Raw genomic sequence first — 16671 nt, forward strand, 5'->3', positions numbered from 1 at the left:
TATTCTTTTCTTTTAAGTTATTTTGTGCATCACCCTGTTTTGAATTTGATGCAAATTTGCAATGCATTAGGGTCATCCTTTTGTGTTAAATGGCTGCATAAAGCAAGCATTTGTTGACTCGCATGTTTATTAAAACTTGGAACTTGAAAAAGATCTGTTTAACACATCCACCGCCAAAAACGGCTTACGACGGGTTTCAAGGTCATGCGAATTCCGCCATTCCATGGCGTACAACGTTATTGAGATCATATTTAATTTTTTCGCCATGGTATTCATAATTCCCTCACCCAGCCTCGGCTGAGACAGTGGGACTCGGCACAACCATGCAACGCTTCAATACCGCCGCCTGGTGGATGATCGGGCAAGTTACAACCGGAAATGGATCTCTGGTGATCTCCGTGCATCTGGGAAATGCGTCCGGCAGGCACATATTGTTGCGGGACTCTAGACACACATCCGTGTATATGGATCGCTGCCATAACTCAATAATCGATATGATTTGGGCGTTTATTTCGCCATACAAACCGTATATGGATCTAGTCGATCGCCGTAAAATAAGTGGGATCTTTTTCCTCCAGTCTCATCGGCGAACAGTAAGAGGACAGTAACGTTACTTTCAGCATGATTGTTTATTATTATTAATGCAAACTGCTCTGATCAAGCATTTACTGACGATCACGGAATTATAAACGACCCCCCCCCCTCGTTCATCCGCGCATGATGAGTCATAACGTTTAGGATCATGTACAGTTGACATTTTTAATATAGGGTGTATCGGCAACAAACGGCAGTTGATAATCTATATATGCGTTTATGCCTATAACTCACGTTCTAGGAATTACTGCATAAAAACATATTTATATTCTAGACGGTATTTTCGTATGAATCTATGAATGAAAAAGTATAACGTTCCTACATCCTGAACGATAGATAATCGATGTTGAATGGGCCATAGTAATGTCAATTTAGCAATACAATTTAAGTTATAGCCCTGCAAAGAAGGTGAACATCTCCATAGGCTTAGAGTGGTGGCAGAGAGTGGTATGAGAGGGGCAAACTGCGTGGCAGTTAATGTGTTAAGGTTAAAAAAAAAAAAAAAAAATGCGATTAATTTGCGATTAATCGCGAGTTAACTATGGACAATCATGCGATTAATCGAGTTAAATATTTTTATCGATTGACAGCACTAATATATATATATTGACTGTACAGGGTGTCAACCAATTAAGTGTGATACTGTAAGACATTTTAATGCCACAGTTTAAATAAATCTAAGGCCAATTTTGCATAGGTATTTATAATGAGTAAATATGCATATTGTCAGATCAAAATTATCAGTAAGGCAAAATGACAATAACTGGTTGACTTACATTTTAATTAAACAGGTACAGAACACAAATAGCAAAAACCAAAGACTGTAAAGTGAGAACGAGGCATTCAAATTGAACTTGATTGATTTTATGGCCATTTGGTGCTTGGGTGTTAATTTTGGACCCTGCCCCTGCCTATAACATTCAATTAATAAATACATATTTACACCTAACAGACTACTATAACAGACTATTGTTTTAAGACATTTTATTAGTAAATGTGAATTTAAAACATTTGAAGGCAGGTTTTAGAAGCATACAAACATAACATAGCACAAAACAACACAACGTTGCAAAACACAACAGAATATAACAAAACACAACACAACAGAGCAGAGCAGAGCTAAACAGAACAGAGCAGAACAGAGCAGAACAGAACAGAACTTACGTCTAGTCCGAACACCTCGTCATAGCAGTGAGAGCTCCTCAGGTACCAGGAGACGTTGAGAGACTTGCTGTTACAGTTCCCTGATATCACTGGAAAACACACACACACACACACACACACACACACACACACACACACACACACACACACACACACACACACACACACACACACACACACACACACACACACACACACACACACACACACACACACACACACACACACACACACAGTGATGCATTATCAGTTCACCTCATATCAATCTTTTTTCTTTAAATGTTTTTTTCTTTTCTTTCTTTTTTTATTCTTCGGCCAAACTGAAAGTTTCCACATTTGGCACCACAGTGATGTTATGACCGTTCCTTCTTTTATAGTTTCCTTGTTGCAATGTTAGCTAATCCAATAATTGACAGGAAATAGATTTGGGTACAAACTGTTCCCTAGCAACATAATTCCAGTGAAACAGTCTATACATCATATAGGATTCAGATATTAACAAAGGTTGTTAATGTGCTTCTGAGGACACATCCTGGGTATGTGGTCCTCATTCATCAACGGACTTACGAGAAAAGTTACTTTAAACAACTTTCATCATAGCTCCGAATGCCATTATTGGCAATCAATTAATCAGAAACGACCCCCCCCCCCCGGGGGCTCCAGTAGCTCACCGCATATCTCGGCGCTATTTCAGCGTCGGGGAAAACCGTGCTGCGTCACGGATCTGGTGGACTCCGAGTTCGATTCCCGGACCCGCCGTCATTTATCAGAATGTCTTCCCCTGATCTATATCCCGTTTCACCCTGTATCTGTCGGTCATGCTTGACCAGAAAAGCGATAAACGCTAAAAAATAAAGTTTAAAAAAAAGAAACGACCCCCCCCCCCTTTCATGCATTCATGATGAAAGATTTTTTTTTATCCACTTTTTCTCCCATTTTCTATATTTTCTCCCATCCCAATTTCGTATCATCCAATTCAACCCTCCCCTGTCACGAACGCTGTTTCTTGCCTCCCACAAGCCGGCTGCAATGTGGACTAAGTCATACATAGCACAAGTCCCCTCCGGTACTTGAGGTAACAGCAGTCGCATCTTTTCACCTGCGCAGCTCGATCTCTCAGTGGCGAGGAGTAACGCGTGGGAGGCTCACGCTGCCCCCGACACTTCCTGATTCTACTGCGCAGGCGCACCAACCGACCTGTAGGAGTCGCTGTCCACAACGCCCGATCCCCACCCATCAGTTTCCCACCCCCTAATACGGCCAATGTGTATTAGTATGAACGACCAGCTAAACTGAAAGCAATGTGGAGCGCTGGGCTCGAACAGGCAAGCCCAGCGTCTCCGTCATTCGTGGCGAGCGCCTTGCCCACTACGCCACGTAGCCGCCCTGCATTCATGATGAAAGATAATACTTATCATATGCATTTGATTTGAAAATAATAGCGTGTCCAGGGACGAAACGCCAATGGTTTTAGTAGAATTCACGTTGCGCCCTATAGCAACGTGCCCTTGAGCCCTTGAGCTGTACTGTACTGTACCCATTCTGCAATCTGTTAATAAAGTTTTCAATCAATCAATCAATCAAAGACAGCTTCCCAGGAATTAGCCTGGATCATTCCGAAATTATACTCATATTCACCAGGGTATAACGCGTGAACGTATTCATGAAGAAATTAATTATTTCTTGCATCTTGAACGGAAGATAGTTACTGTCAAATGACCATGGTATTGTATCCATAGCTATAATATAAAATATAGATTTAGCTTTACAAACAACGTGACGCACAGTGAAACTATGTAATGAAAACCTGGCCGTGCTATAGCTAGATGGGGAAATCGAATGGCCCCGAATGTGTTAAGGGCTTTATTTGGGAGAAATCATGGTGATTGCGTTCACGTCGATTCTAGACATCCTCAGATTAAAAAAATTTAAATAATAATAAATACGTCAATATTTGTATCATTAAAAAAACGTTTTACATTTATAGTCATGCAGAGGCATCGTGATGTCCGAAAATAAATAATAGCTCTACAAACACTGCAAATGACAGTGAATAAATAAGCGGATATAGCTATAATGGAATATAATGTGTCAAACCCACTGCCTTATTCAGGTGTGAGAAACGTGAAAGTAGGTCAGGTCAGTTCAGCCAAACCAGTTTGACCTGGTTCAGTGTAGCAGAGCAGAAGATGTTACAGTTGGACTTGGTTCAGTGTAGCAGAGCAGAAGATGTTACAGTTTGACTTGGTTCAGTGTAGCAGAGCAGAAGATGTTACAGTTTGACTTGGTTCAGTGTAGCAGAGCAGAAGATAACTTGGTTCAGTGTAAGGTTCAGAGATTCAGTTTAGCACGCCCTACACCAAACAACGATGGCACAGTTGTCTTGATTGGGGGCTAGTTCTGACTCTGGCTACATTCATCAAAACCGTCATACTGTACGGCCCCACCACCCTGAACATTAACAGGGAATGCAAATATTTATGATTTACCCTTTTTGAATAGAATTAAGCATTTTTTCCTTGTTACCCTAACCCTGCAAAACATTAAATATATTTGGAACCATTTGTGATAAAGACTTCGTTTGAATTGTATCTGAATCGGGAGATTATCTTCTCTCCGACAAAACAGTGTATCTCTCCGATGCACACAGGCTGAATGGCAGTGCGCGGAAGTAAGGCATAGACTCTTGACATTTCTAGATTGGTCGTTTTGTCTCCCTGCATCTAATCCACTGTATCTATCTATTATATCTTATTTTTTTATCCACTTTTTCTCCCATTTTCTATATTTTCTTCCATCCCAATTTCGTATCATCCAATTCAACCCTCCCCTGTCACGAACGCTGTTTCTTGTCTCCCACAAGCCGGCTGCAATGTGGACTAAGTCATACATAGCACAAGTCCCCTCCGGTACTTGAGGTAACAGCAGTCGCATCTTTTCACCTGCGCAGCTCGATCTCTCAGTGGCGAGGAGTAACGCGTGGGAGGCTCACGCTGCCCCCGACACTTCCTGATTCTACTGCGCAGGCGCACCAACCGACCTGTAGGAGTCGCCCGATCCCCACCCATCAGTTTCCCACCCCCTAATACGGCCAATGTGTATTAGTATGAACGACCAGCTAAACTGAAAGCAATGTGGAGCGCTGGGCTCGAACAGGCAAGCCCAGCGTCTCTGTCATTCGTGGCGAGCGCCTTGCCCACTACGCCACGTAGCCGTCCCTATTATATATCTATATCTGTCACTATAGCCAATGGAAATGCTAGAAATGGTCATGTGGGCTGGGAGAACCAGTGGAAAATTCCTATTGTTCCTCAATACTCCTCAGTGCGCTCAGCAGATCGGACCGTCAGACAGTAATAAGAAACTGCTTGTGTGTAAAGGAGGATAGAGAGAGACGCTTGTCCCTGGTTTTATAATACAATGGCAAAAAGACAAATAGGTATAATGTTCAACAAGCATTGGAACTTGTTGTGGATGTTAAGGATGATCCAGATAATATAAATGAAAAGGACTCTGAGCCAGAATGCTGGGACAGTGATGATGACAATCATAGTGACGGATTTGATGCGTTTGAAGCTAAGGTTTGAAGTGGTCTGACAACTATATAATTGACTATGCAGCTTGAATGAAAATCACTTGTTCATGTCTTCATTCATGTGTGTCATGGGTGTCATTCTCGAACATTCTCATAAGTTTCCTCGTAAAATAACCTTGTAAGAAGTTTGTAAGAGGAACCTTAGGATAGATCTCCTCTAGATACCTGAACATGTGAAAGGGTGCTCGTTAGGGATGGGTACCTTTCACATTTGAACCGATACGGTACCGGTACCTGTGAATCGATACCGGTACCCAACGGTACCTTTTTTCGGTACTTTAGTCTCAAGAAATTTAATTTACCTACCTCAGTCGTAAAAAAAAGAAATCCAAACTTCAAATAACTACAATTTCGACAGTTTTCGGCTTGCCATTGCTCCGACTGCTTTGTTGTTGAATCAAGTCAAATCCTAGGTAAGCATATATTGTGCGTGTGAACGTTGACATGAAAAGAAAAAAGAAACTATGAACAAACACAACACTCTAACTTACCATCTTTAGATAATAAAGTACTCAACCTCTACTGTCTTTAACTATGAACAAACACAACACTCTAACTTACCATCTTTAGATAATAAAGTACTCAACCTCTACTGTCTTTAACTATGAACAAACACAACACTCTAACTTACCATCTTTAGATAATAAAGTACTCAACCTCTACTGTCTTTAACTATGAACAAACACAACACTCTAACTTACCATCTTTAGATAATAAAGTACTCAACCTCTACTGTCTATCAGACAAAGTCTGCCACTGCCATCAGTCGTTAATTGACTTTACAATTTTTAGACAGTAGAGGTTGAGTACTTTATTATCTAAAGATGGTAAGTTAGAGTGTTGTGTTTGTTCATAGTTAAAGACAGTAGAGGTTGAGTACTTTATTAGCTAAAGATGTTAAGTTAGAGTGTTGTGTTCATTCATAGTTAGACATTAGTAGAATAGACACAACGTGAGGTAATCACCATCCATTTTAAACCGGTTATTACCTAATGCTAACGTTAGCAGATAGACGCGAGACTGGTAACATTACAGCTTGGCGTTAGCCAAAGGCTGGGCGATATGGCCTAAATATGATATCACGATATTTTCTGACCTTTCGGCGATACACGATACACATCACAATGTTTTTCCTTTTTCCCCCAAACAATTCATTATGAGGCTTACCAAGACAGTATTTGAGTTTGCAAGCGAACATTAAAGACAAAAGTTTTATATTATATATTAGATTTAGATTATTGGATTCTTAGATTATATATTTAGCATTTTAGCCTTTCATTTTTTTAGATTATATATTAGATTAGATTTAGATGATTAGATTACATATTGTAACTATTTATTTATTTACATGTATGTATACATTTATTATTTGAACGGCTTAAGGCTATATCTGTACTTGATGTTTGTTTGTTGTGTTGCATACTTGAAATAAACTTCAATCAAATCAAATCAAACCCCCCCTCTTAAAAACAAAAACCTGTGTTTAACACTTTGATCGCCATGGGTTAAATTCATAATTTACCATACCTCGCCAGCTCTATTTGTCTATGGAGAAGTTCCCCTTCTTTGCAGGGCTATAACTTTTTAAATTCTATTGCTAAACTGCCATTATTATGGCCCATTCAATGTCCTATATGTATTGTTCAGGGTGTAGCAACGCTAAACTTTTTCATTCACATATTCATACTAAAATATGGTCTAAAGCAGGGATCGGCAATAGGCGGCCCGCGGGCCGACATTGGCCCGCCAGCAATAATTTCTGGCCCGTCAGATTATTTTGAGAATATGATATTTATTTTACGCGCAGGAAATATTCACTCGGGACGCCAGGGTGTCTTTTATTGTGAAGCTGTATCTATCTACCGGTAGTCATCAATAGCACTATAGCCAATTGAAATGCTAGAAATGGTCACGTGGACTGGGAGAACCAATGGAATAGTCCCTAACGAACTTTCACTTCCGCGTTCGAGATGGAGCGAGTAACAAATGTGTTAAAAAACAAAACAAACATCTTTGGATAGGGAAATGCAACAGGGAAATATAACGCTTCTTTTAATAAACAGGAGCCATACTTAAAATACGGGTTTATTGCAACAGGTCGGTGATTCTTGCGTGCCGAGCCGACGTCCTCTCTGCATAATATGTGGCGACAACAACAACGAGGAAATGGTTGTTATTACAACTGTGTTAAAGTTGGCAGATAAAGTAGCTGCATTCAACGCCAATCTGGAATTGGAGGGCGGCGAGTGGATATGTGACATGTTTCAAACATTAGCAGGGATTTTGGAGGACTGAACAACAAACAAGGTATGGTGAGTCGTGTTTTCATGCATTCTGTCTTCTGATCTGTTCATCACCCGCCGCGGTGATCTGCAACAGCTGATCTGCTGTTCATGAATGAATGAATGAAAACTTTATTTAACAGATTGCAGAATGGGTACAATACAGTACGGCGCAATACACACAATTGTTAAGGGGATCTGCAACAGCTGAGAGCTGTTCATGAATGAATGGATGAGTGAGAACTTTGTTTGGCGGATTGCAGAGTGGGTGCAGTGCAGTGCGGCGCAGTGCACACGGTTGTTGGGGGGATGCAGACCAGAGAAAAACGTTTGTCTTTTTTCAATATCAGTATATTAAATTAGCCATTGTTTTTGATCCTGGCCCGCGAAGCAACGGCTTGGGGAAAATCTGGCCCGTGGGCAAATCTAATTGGCGACCCCTGGTCTAAAGTATAGGTATGTTTTTATCGTTTTCTGCAGCTTTCTTCAGAACGTGATTTATAGCCCCAAATGCATTATATTGATGATCAAATACAGTTTGGTAGGAATCTGTGCGAGATAAAAAATTTCAACTGCACGTACTTCTAGAAGTTTCTACGCATCATCTGATGTTGACCGGATGGGCGGGGGATCGTTTATAATTCCGTGGGCAGCGTTAGATGATTCATCCAGAGTGGGTCATATGTTCATCAGATCAGTTAGTATAGAAAACGTTAGAAAATAACGCTGAATCTTACCGTGGCTTCCTCGCGCCGCTGGCAGATGAGCGTGGAACAGATTTTTTTCTATTATGGGATGTAGAAATGCCCGATCCATTTCCAGGTTGTATAATAGTATATACGTCCAAATAACGTTGTTTATTGAGTTAGGGCGAGCGATCTATTATCCAGTGTTTCAAGATGGAGTCGCGGGAGCTATAGCGAGTGGCCGGACCACATATGGATGAGTACTACCAGTTCAAAGGTTAATATCCGGTTGGCGATCTGCCGATCGGCCACCAGATGGCGCTCTTGAACCGCTAGAGAGTTGAGAGGAGATCACCAGTGTGTCTCAGGGCTCCGGAAAGGAAATATGATTTCGATGACAGATTTTTTAAATATTGACATCAAAAACGAGTTACGGCGTCTTCGGCAGAATGAGCATGGCTCGGAATGACGTCTTAACTCGTCTGCGGCGATCATAGTGTTAACCTAGCCATCTATAAAACATCATGCTAAAACTGAAACAAATGTCCTACTCCCCTAAAGAAAGAAATACATAGCAAACATGACTCAGTTATCCAATAGTGCTGCTGCTTTTTATTTTGTTAAAATCTTTTAGTTAATAAGACTAAAAGACTACAATATATATGACTACAAGGGCCAGAAGCCGACTTCATGACGGCTTCCTGTCCTCGCATTCCATTTCCGGTTTTCTGGTTAACGTTACATTTTCAACAACAGATTGCTGCTAATTAAACACTTCATGGAAACGGAGTAATGTTAACGTTATGTCGAGTTCATACGTGTAGTGTAGTATGAACTCGACATAACGTTAACATTACTCCGTGTCCACTGTTGCTGCCACTGTTGCGTCGCAGATGGATGGTACACTCTGTTAGCTCCGTAGCTAATCCGCTCATAGACTAACTTACCGATAGCAGTACCGTTAACGTCGGAGCTTACTCCTGGGTTTCAGGGGGCATCCCTAGCACCGAGCCACCGCCTCTCTGTCTCTGGCTAGGTGTGTGCGCTTGCGTGCGTGTATGTGCGTGTAGATGACGTAATTTGGGCAAGTGTGTGTGTGACTGACTTTTTTTTTTTCCTGCGAGAGGGAGAGGCGAGAGGGAGAGGAAAGCATTTAGCACTGCGCTTGTAAGTCTCATCTCAGCCGCGGCGGCCTCTAACGCGAGGGCAAAACATCACGATATCCACGATACGTTTAAAAAGTGTATCGTTAATGAACTGTACCCGATATTTATATAATATCGTCATACCGCCCAGCCCTACGTTAGCCTAATGCTAACGTTAGCGTTATCGTTATCGTTAATGTTGTTATTGATTGATTGATGAGTCGGCGTTAGCAGAATAGACACAACGACAGTCTCGTTAATGTTGTTATTGATTGATTGATGAGTCGGCATTTAATACAGAGGTGCTTCACAGCGCTCACAGCGCGGCGTTTCCAATATTATAAATACAGAAACAGCTGTTCTGCGAGGAAGTCACGGAAAGAGCTGTAGAGCGTCGCATAACTGGCGTCGATAAGGGGGGCGTAATAGGGTAGGGTCACGTGGGGTCAGTGGCCAATCAGAGCGCAAAGCTCGAACGCGGAAACGAAGTTCTGTTGTAGAAGGCATTCACGCGTCAGGGACCCGATCGACACCAATACTGGAAATCGCGATCAGACAATTGGAATATTCTTTTTGGGATACCTCCTAGTAAAGGTAAGGACTATATGATATCAATCCTACTTTGATCCAACAATGATTTCACATCGATCCGGCCGATCAACGTATGTAGTACTCAAAATGCCGTTACTGGCGATCAAAGCATCAAGAAACGACCCCCCCCCCCTTTCATGCATTCATGATGAAACATAATACCTATTATATACCTTTGATTTGGAAATAGTAGCGTGTCCAGACGAGCAACGCGAACGCTTTTAGCTAAATTCACATATCGCTCCGTAACACAGTTACCAGGAATTAGCCAGGATCACTCTGAAACTATACAATATTCACCACGGTATAACACACGAACGTATACATGAAAACATTTATTATTTTTCACATGTTGAACGAGGGATAGTTACTGACAAATGAGCCATAGTATTGTCTCCATAGCTATAATATAGAATATAGATATAGCCCTGCAAACACCGCAACGCACAGTGAAAATCCCTATCTTTTACAGCGGTGGCACACTGAGTACAAGGATGGCTAACATGGCTGGCGTTCAAAGTGTTAAACTGAAAGCGCATTCTCATACATCTGAATTTGCATACAGAAATGCCCCGCCAGCTCCTTATAAGGGAAGGGAGAGGCTAAGCATTGCATTCCGGTTGTGCTGACCCCTGTGAAAATATTCAACAGGTAGCACAAAAGCAATTTGCGACTGACCAACATTTTATTAGATTAGATTCAAATGTATTGTCATTATACAGCAAAAGTACAATACAACGAAAATCTGGCATAAGTTTGGCATTAACCAGCGTACAAATGTAACAGTAAAGTGCAATAGTAACATGTGATACAATGCACAGGTGATTAAACTGGGTATAAAATATATAAATACTACTGAGTAATAGTGCTCATCAGATGCATGTACAGAGTTGTAGTATTAATATGTACAGCGATACAGGTATAAAGACCCTATAATATTGTAGAACATGACATCTTAGCGTGACATCTTATTTAGTAGTGGGTGCAAGGCCACCCAGAAAAATCAGCATGGGAGGAGATAGAAGGTGAGTTTATCGTGGTGTCAGGAGAGGGGCGCACAGCGGCTGAAGTGAAAAATAAATGGGCCCATGTGAATCAGAGTCCAAAAAAAGAAACAAAACACAGGAGAGAGATGCTGGCATGGTATTGCTTTCTGTTGAGATATGAAAACGTGTGTGTGTGTGTGTGTGTGTGTGTGTGTGTGTGTGTGTGTGTGTGTGTGTGTGTGTGTGTGTGTGTGTGTGTGTGTGTGTGTGTGTGTGTGTGTGTGTGTGTGTGTGTGTGTGTGTGTGTGTGTGTGTGTGTGTGTGTGTGTGTGTGTGTGTGTGTGTGTGTGTGTGTGTGCATGACCTTGGTGGGCTCTAGGTCAACTCCTGAAAAGGGGGTCAATGTCAGACTTTGCAATCAAAAGTTAGGGGGCTAATAACCCTTGCCATAATTTCAGTGCGCCCCCTAACTTTTGATTGCAAGGTCTGACATTGACCCCCTTTTCAGGAGTTGACCTAGAGCCCACCAAGGTCATGCATATCAAATTTGGTCAATGTCAGACCTTGCAATACACTGTAAGGCACTGTAAGGCTACTGTCCTGCCTCACTTCCAGTGATGAAGCTAAGCTATGCTAACGGAGCGTCTATTCCCAAAGCTAAAATGCACGCACAGAGACAAAAAAGGTATGTATCTTCTTGTCTAACTCCAGGGAAGATGTTAAATAAGCTAATTTCCCAAAATGTTGGAGTTCCCCTTTAAACACTTTTCTTTTTTTAACATTACACCATATTTTATTTATCTATTCCTAAAAAGATTTGCACTACCTCTTCTGCCTAATTTTTGCATTTTGCATTTTGTACATTTTAGCTTTGTATATTGTATATTTTGTATAGTGTTTGGTCTTTATTATTATTATTTTTTTAAATTATCTTTTTTCTCCTTTCTTTTTCCGTTTTTCTCCCATCCCAATGTAAGTCGTTATGCCAATTCCCAATCCCCTTCCTGGTCGTTGCGCACTCTACCCCCTACCGTCGGTCCGGGAGGGCGGAGACTATCACATGCTTCCTCCGACACATGTGTACCCAGCCCACCGCTTCTTTTCACCTGGCAGCGCGCACTCTCACTGGGAGTGTAACGTATGGAAGGATCACACTACCTCTCCTAGATTCTTCCCTTGCTGTGCAGGCGCCCCGACCGAACTGTAGGAGTCGCAGTTTACAACGACCAGGACACACCCTCGCCGGGTTTCCCACCCGCTAACACTGCCAATTGTGTTAATATGGACGGTCGGCCAACCCGGAAGCACCACAGCTGGATTCAATCCCACTGTCTCTGTGGTGGTAGACAGACGCTTAGTCCGCTGCACTACCCGGCCACCCCGGTCTTTATTATTTTACTGTATGAAGCACAGGAGGGTCATACAGAACCAAGCATTTCACTATAATGTACATGTACCTTATTAATATATGTGACAAAAACAACCTGAAACTTGAACTTGAATAAATTAAAGAAAGCTTGCTGGTGGACGAGCTTCATCATGCTGGTCCACCAGCTAAACCAGCACTAACCAGCATAGACCCGCCTAGAAATTATGCTGATCTATGCTGGTTTTTCTAGCAGGGTCAGTGACATATTCATATTCTATGCAGACGACACTGCTGAATTAAACCTGCCTTCTGCACAGCAGTTCATACTCACATTCAAGTCCTATTAAGGTTTGGTTGAACAGCGTCTTGGTGTAGAGGAAATACTGCTGCTTTGACAGGACCTCCTGGAAAAACAAAACAGAGAGAGAGACAAAGAGAGAGAGAGAGAGAGAGAGAGAGAGAGAGAGAGAGAGAGAGAGAGAGAGAGAGAGAGAATTGGTTAAACAGTCCTAAACAGGGAAGCAAACAGTAGGAACAGATCCTGTATGCGACACCTTCCGTAAATGGTGGTCTTTAATTTAGACTAACTACACTAACTAAGTTATATTTCGTATAGCTTTGCGCTCTGCTCTATTGGAACTGTCCCTTTAATCGTATGCTATCATGAAAACTTTCAACCACATGCACACTCCTCACCTGCCTGGCCACGCCCACATCCGCTCACACATAAGCAGGGCCATGGCCATACTACCAGCTCCCTCCCTACTTTCACCACCGTGAAGTCCGTGTATAGCACCGAATATATATATATGTATAGTGCCGAAAGTAGTTAGTTTAGTTATAGGAGCTGTGTTGGCATTCTCTTTTGTTTTTCCCTCTCTCACTAATTTACGGGAGAAAGGATAATGTCGTCACCACCGGAGAGTCTAGAGGATTATTCTGACCTCCACCGGCGCTTCACATTCGGGCTTCCTCTGGGCGTAGTGGAGCTTGCCTGCACCACGTTTGTGGCAGGCAGGTGAGCCTCAGCGGTGCCCGGAGGAGAGTGTGCGTCGCTGGGCAGTTCCCCCGCCAGCGTTGCTCTCCGGCTGTACAGCTGGATACTATTGCCACGAGAGGCAGTCGGCTGGCCGACGGTCTCTCTGGGTGGGTGGTGTCTTGCGACGCGGGCTCTCCGCCTCTGCTCGATCACGTCAATTGGCGGTGAGCGGCGGGGGCGGGCGGTCTAAACAGATGTGTCAGTTGTGCGGGGTCGGCTGCTCAGGCATACGGCCCCGCAGAACAACCGGCTCCAGGCGAGGATTCCTCCGTTACCTCTCCATCACGTCCGAGATACAGTAACGGGCTGTTAGCCTGTAGCTAACCATTAGCCGGTAGCTAAACCGTTAGCTAGATGGAGGGGATGAGGAGTTCTTGTTTGACGGCCCTGGGAGCCCTGATTCCGAGTCTGGGTTCAAGTCCCCGTCTCTGAGGAGGGATGCCCACTGCCATCCGCACTGGACGTTGGCCCCCGCCTTTCAAAAAGAAAGTGGGCTGGCCTCCCGGCGCGAGGGATGCGAGCTTGCGTGTTTTTTATCCCCGAGCTTAAGGCGGCAGCGGCCTGCATAAACGGGGCTGCCGACGCCACTGTTTCTCTGGCAACGCCGTCCTGTGAGGGAGGCGGGCGTTGTCTGCCCTTTTTCTTTGGGCTAAAGAAGAGGCAGTCGGCTATTTGGAGTAACCAGGCCTACATCGCTATTCCCCACCTTTACGCAGCTTCAGTTGCTGGCTAACGGTTGGCCGGTAGGAGCTAGCCGTTAGCTGGCCATTGGTCGGTAGCTAACGGTGGGCCTATAAGGGCTAGCCGTTAGCTTGATTGCTAACCGTCGGCCTGGAGTTAGCCGTTAGCTTGTTGCTAACCGTTAGCGATAGCTGTGGGGAGGTTATCAACCCAAAAAGAAAATTTGGTTGATAACACAAAGGGTCCCTCCTAGGGGGGAATATCTTTGTTTAACAAAACGTGTGTTTGCTTCACTGTATTTTGAGGGATGCGACGTGTGCTATATAAACTAGGGCTGACCTTCGATTTTTTTTTGGAATTTGAAGCTTCGGGGCCGAGATTTGAATTTTTATTTATTTTTTGATGTTGTGGGACTTGTACAGCACTTTGTTCAACTTTGTCAGTGCTGTAAAGTTTAAACCTTTTTAAATCTTAGACAAACGAAACACTTTGCTTTCATGAAATATTGTAAGCCGTCATTTGAGGCTTTATAAAAGCAGCACAATGAACACAAATCTGTCAGTGCCGAGTCCGACCTCATCTTAAATAACAAACAGCATTGCTTGTTGTAATTAACAAAGAGAGGCAGAGTTGATTTTGCCTTCTTGCTGGGGAGTTTGTGCCGATTTCTCTAAAATATGCTTGGTTGCTGTTGTTGTGTATAACTTGCAAGGCCTGTGTTCTAGCACTTGTCGCCTATGTCCTTTCTCTCTACCTAAGCCAGTGTTTTTTCTTGCGTGGTAAGAGTGAACTTGACGGCTTCATTGTATGATGAGGGTTGTGTGTGTTTCATGAAATACGTTTTTAGGTTAAAACTAGGGATGTCCGATATTTTCGGCCTACCGATATTATCGGCCGATATCGGCATTAAAATGTGATATCGGTTGATATTGGTATCGGAAATTAAGAGTTGGACAATATCGGTATATCGGTATCGGTAAAAAAGCCAATATCGAGCATCCCTAGTTAAAACGTAGCATTTGAGTCCACAACTTAGGGCTGGGCGATATAACGATAACGATAAATATCGCGATATATTTTAATAATCGATATCGAATATCGAAATTTAAAAAAAATCGAAAAATCGTTTTATTTTTTTTATTTTATTTTTTTTACCTGCAACAGGGCAGTTTTAAAACCAGAGACAGTGGACAGACTTGTCTTTCTTGCCTGCAACTTAAAGTAATGGCTTTGCTTGTCCAAATGACAATACTGACCAAATTCAGATTTCTTTTTCTCTTGTCCATTTATTTTGTTTGCTTTCTAATTTAAAATACATTTTGAAACCGTCTGTACACAGTAGGCTATGTGTGCTAGCAGAACTAGACTCCAGTCACAAGTCACGGTGCACATGTGCGGTGGTTTGTCCACCAAAAAAGCGCCAAAAGATCGAAAATAAACTAGCAGAGCCAGAACTGTTCAACTCCTCTGGAGCCACAGCCAGCAGAGAAGCCGGTTTACTTTAGCTTTTAAACCAGCTGCAGCCTGAGAACTGGAGTGTGAGGGGATGTAACACTAAAGATGGCGGCAATGACAAAGAATTGCTGCAAAATAAACATACATATGTTGTTAAAAAAAAATAAAAAAATTATACTTATAACAATTCGATAATTATCGATATCGAGAAATAAAATAAAATTATCATATCGTTATCGCGATATGATTTTTTTCCATATCGCCCAGCCCTACCACAACTGTTGTGCTATTGTTAGCTTACAGAGTTGTACATATGTAACATGTGAACCAAGGACTTTTTTGAGTCCCTCTCTTCAGTCTGTTATTTTTTCTTTGCTTAACACTTTGAGTGCCAGCGACGCTATATGGCGTTAGTTCATGCCGACCGTTGAATGCCAGCAACAACATATAGCGTTTGTTTGTCGTTTTTATTTTTTTATTTATTTATTAGCGATTTTAATTCATATTTCATCAATCTAGTCTCACGTTAGTGCAGCAACCTCTCTCTGAGCTCCATTGGGAAAATAATAGTTACCGAACGTGTTATAAAGCAATTTAGACTGGGATGGATGGATGGATGGATGGATTGATGGATTGATGGATTGATGGATTGATTGTTTGATTGATTGCTTGTTTGTTTGATTGATTGTTTGATTGTTTGATTGATTGTTTGATTGATTGATTGACAGTCCGACTGACTGACTGACAGTCCGACTGACAGTCTGACTGACAGTCTGACTGACTGACAAACTTGAAATGCAGTAATACTATTATATCGATCAGGTGGGAATATATTGTATTGATCAGGTTAGTAGATATTGTACCGATCAGGTATTATAGATCATGTGCATGCAATAAACAAAAAAAAAACATTTAGACTGTTTCTCATTCATGTACTGTGCATAATCTGCTCCTGTGTTGTAGACACTGTGTTGCTCTGTACCTACCTGTTTTCCAATGTATTCGTCCATACATGATAAACACATTCATAAAGTAATAATATCTTGTATTGATAATATATCAATTAGTTTCACCTGGAAATACT

General features: G+C 42.2%; 1 protein-coding gene across 2 annotated transcripts in view; it reads right to left on the reverse strand.

Annotated features, from left to right (window-relative positions):
• Positions 1 to 16671, reverse strand: part of LOC311241537 (transmembrane protein 87A) — a 164254-nt gene that overhangs the window by 135225 nt on the left and 12358 nt on the right. For both annotated transcript variants that reach the window (XM_084330386.1, XM_084330385.1), the window contains exons 2-3: positions 12744 to 12816; positions 1759 to 1847 (exon numbers count right to left, since the gene is read on the reverse strand). In XM_084330386.1, coding sequence (XP_084186512.1) covers positions 1759 to 1847; positions 12744 to 12816 — 162 coding nt within the window. The remainder of the gene's footprint in view (positions 1 to 1758; positions 1848 to 12743; positions 12817 to 16671) is intronic.

This window comes from Notolepis coatsorum, assembly GCF_963971535.1.
Source record: "Notolepis coatsorum genome assembly, chromosome: 1".
NCBI classification, from domain to species: Eukaryota; Metazoa; Chordata; class Actinopteri; order Aulopiformes; family Paralepididae; genus Notolepis; species Notolepis coatsorum.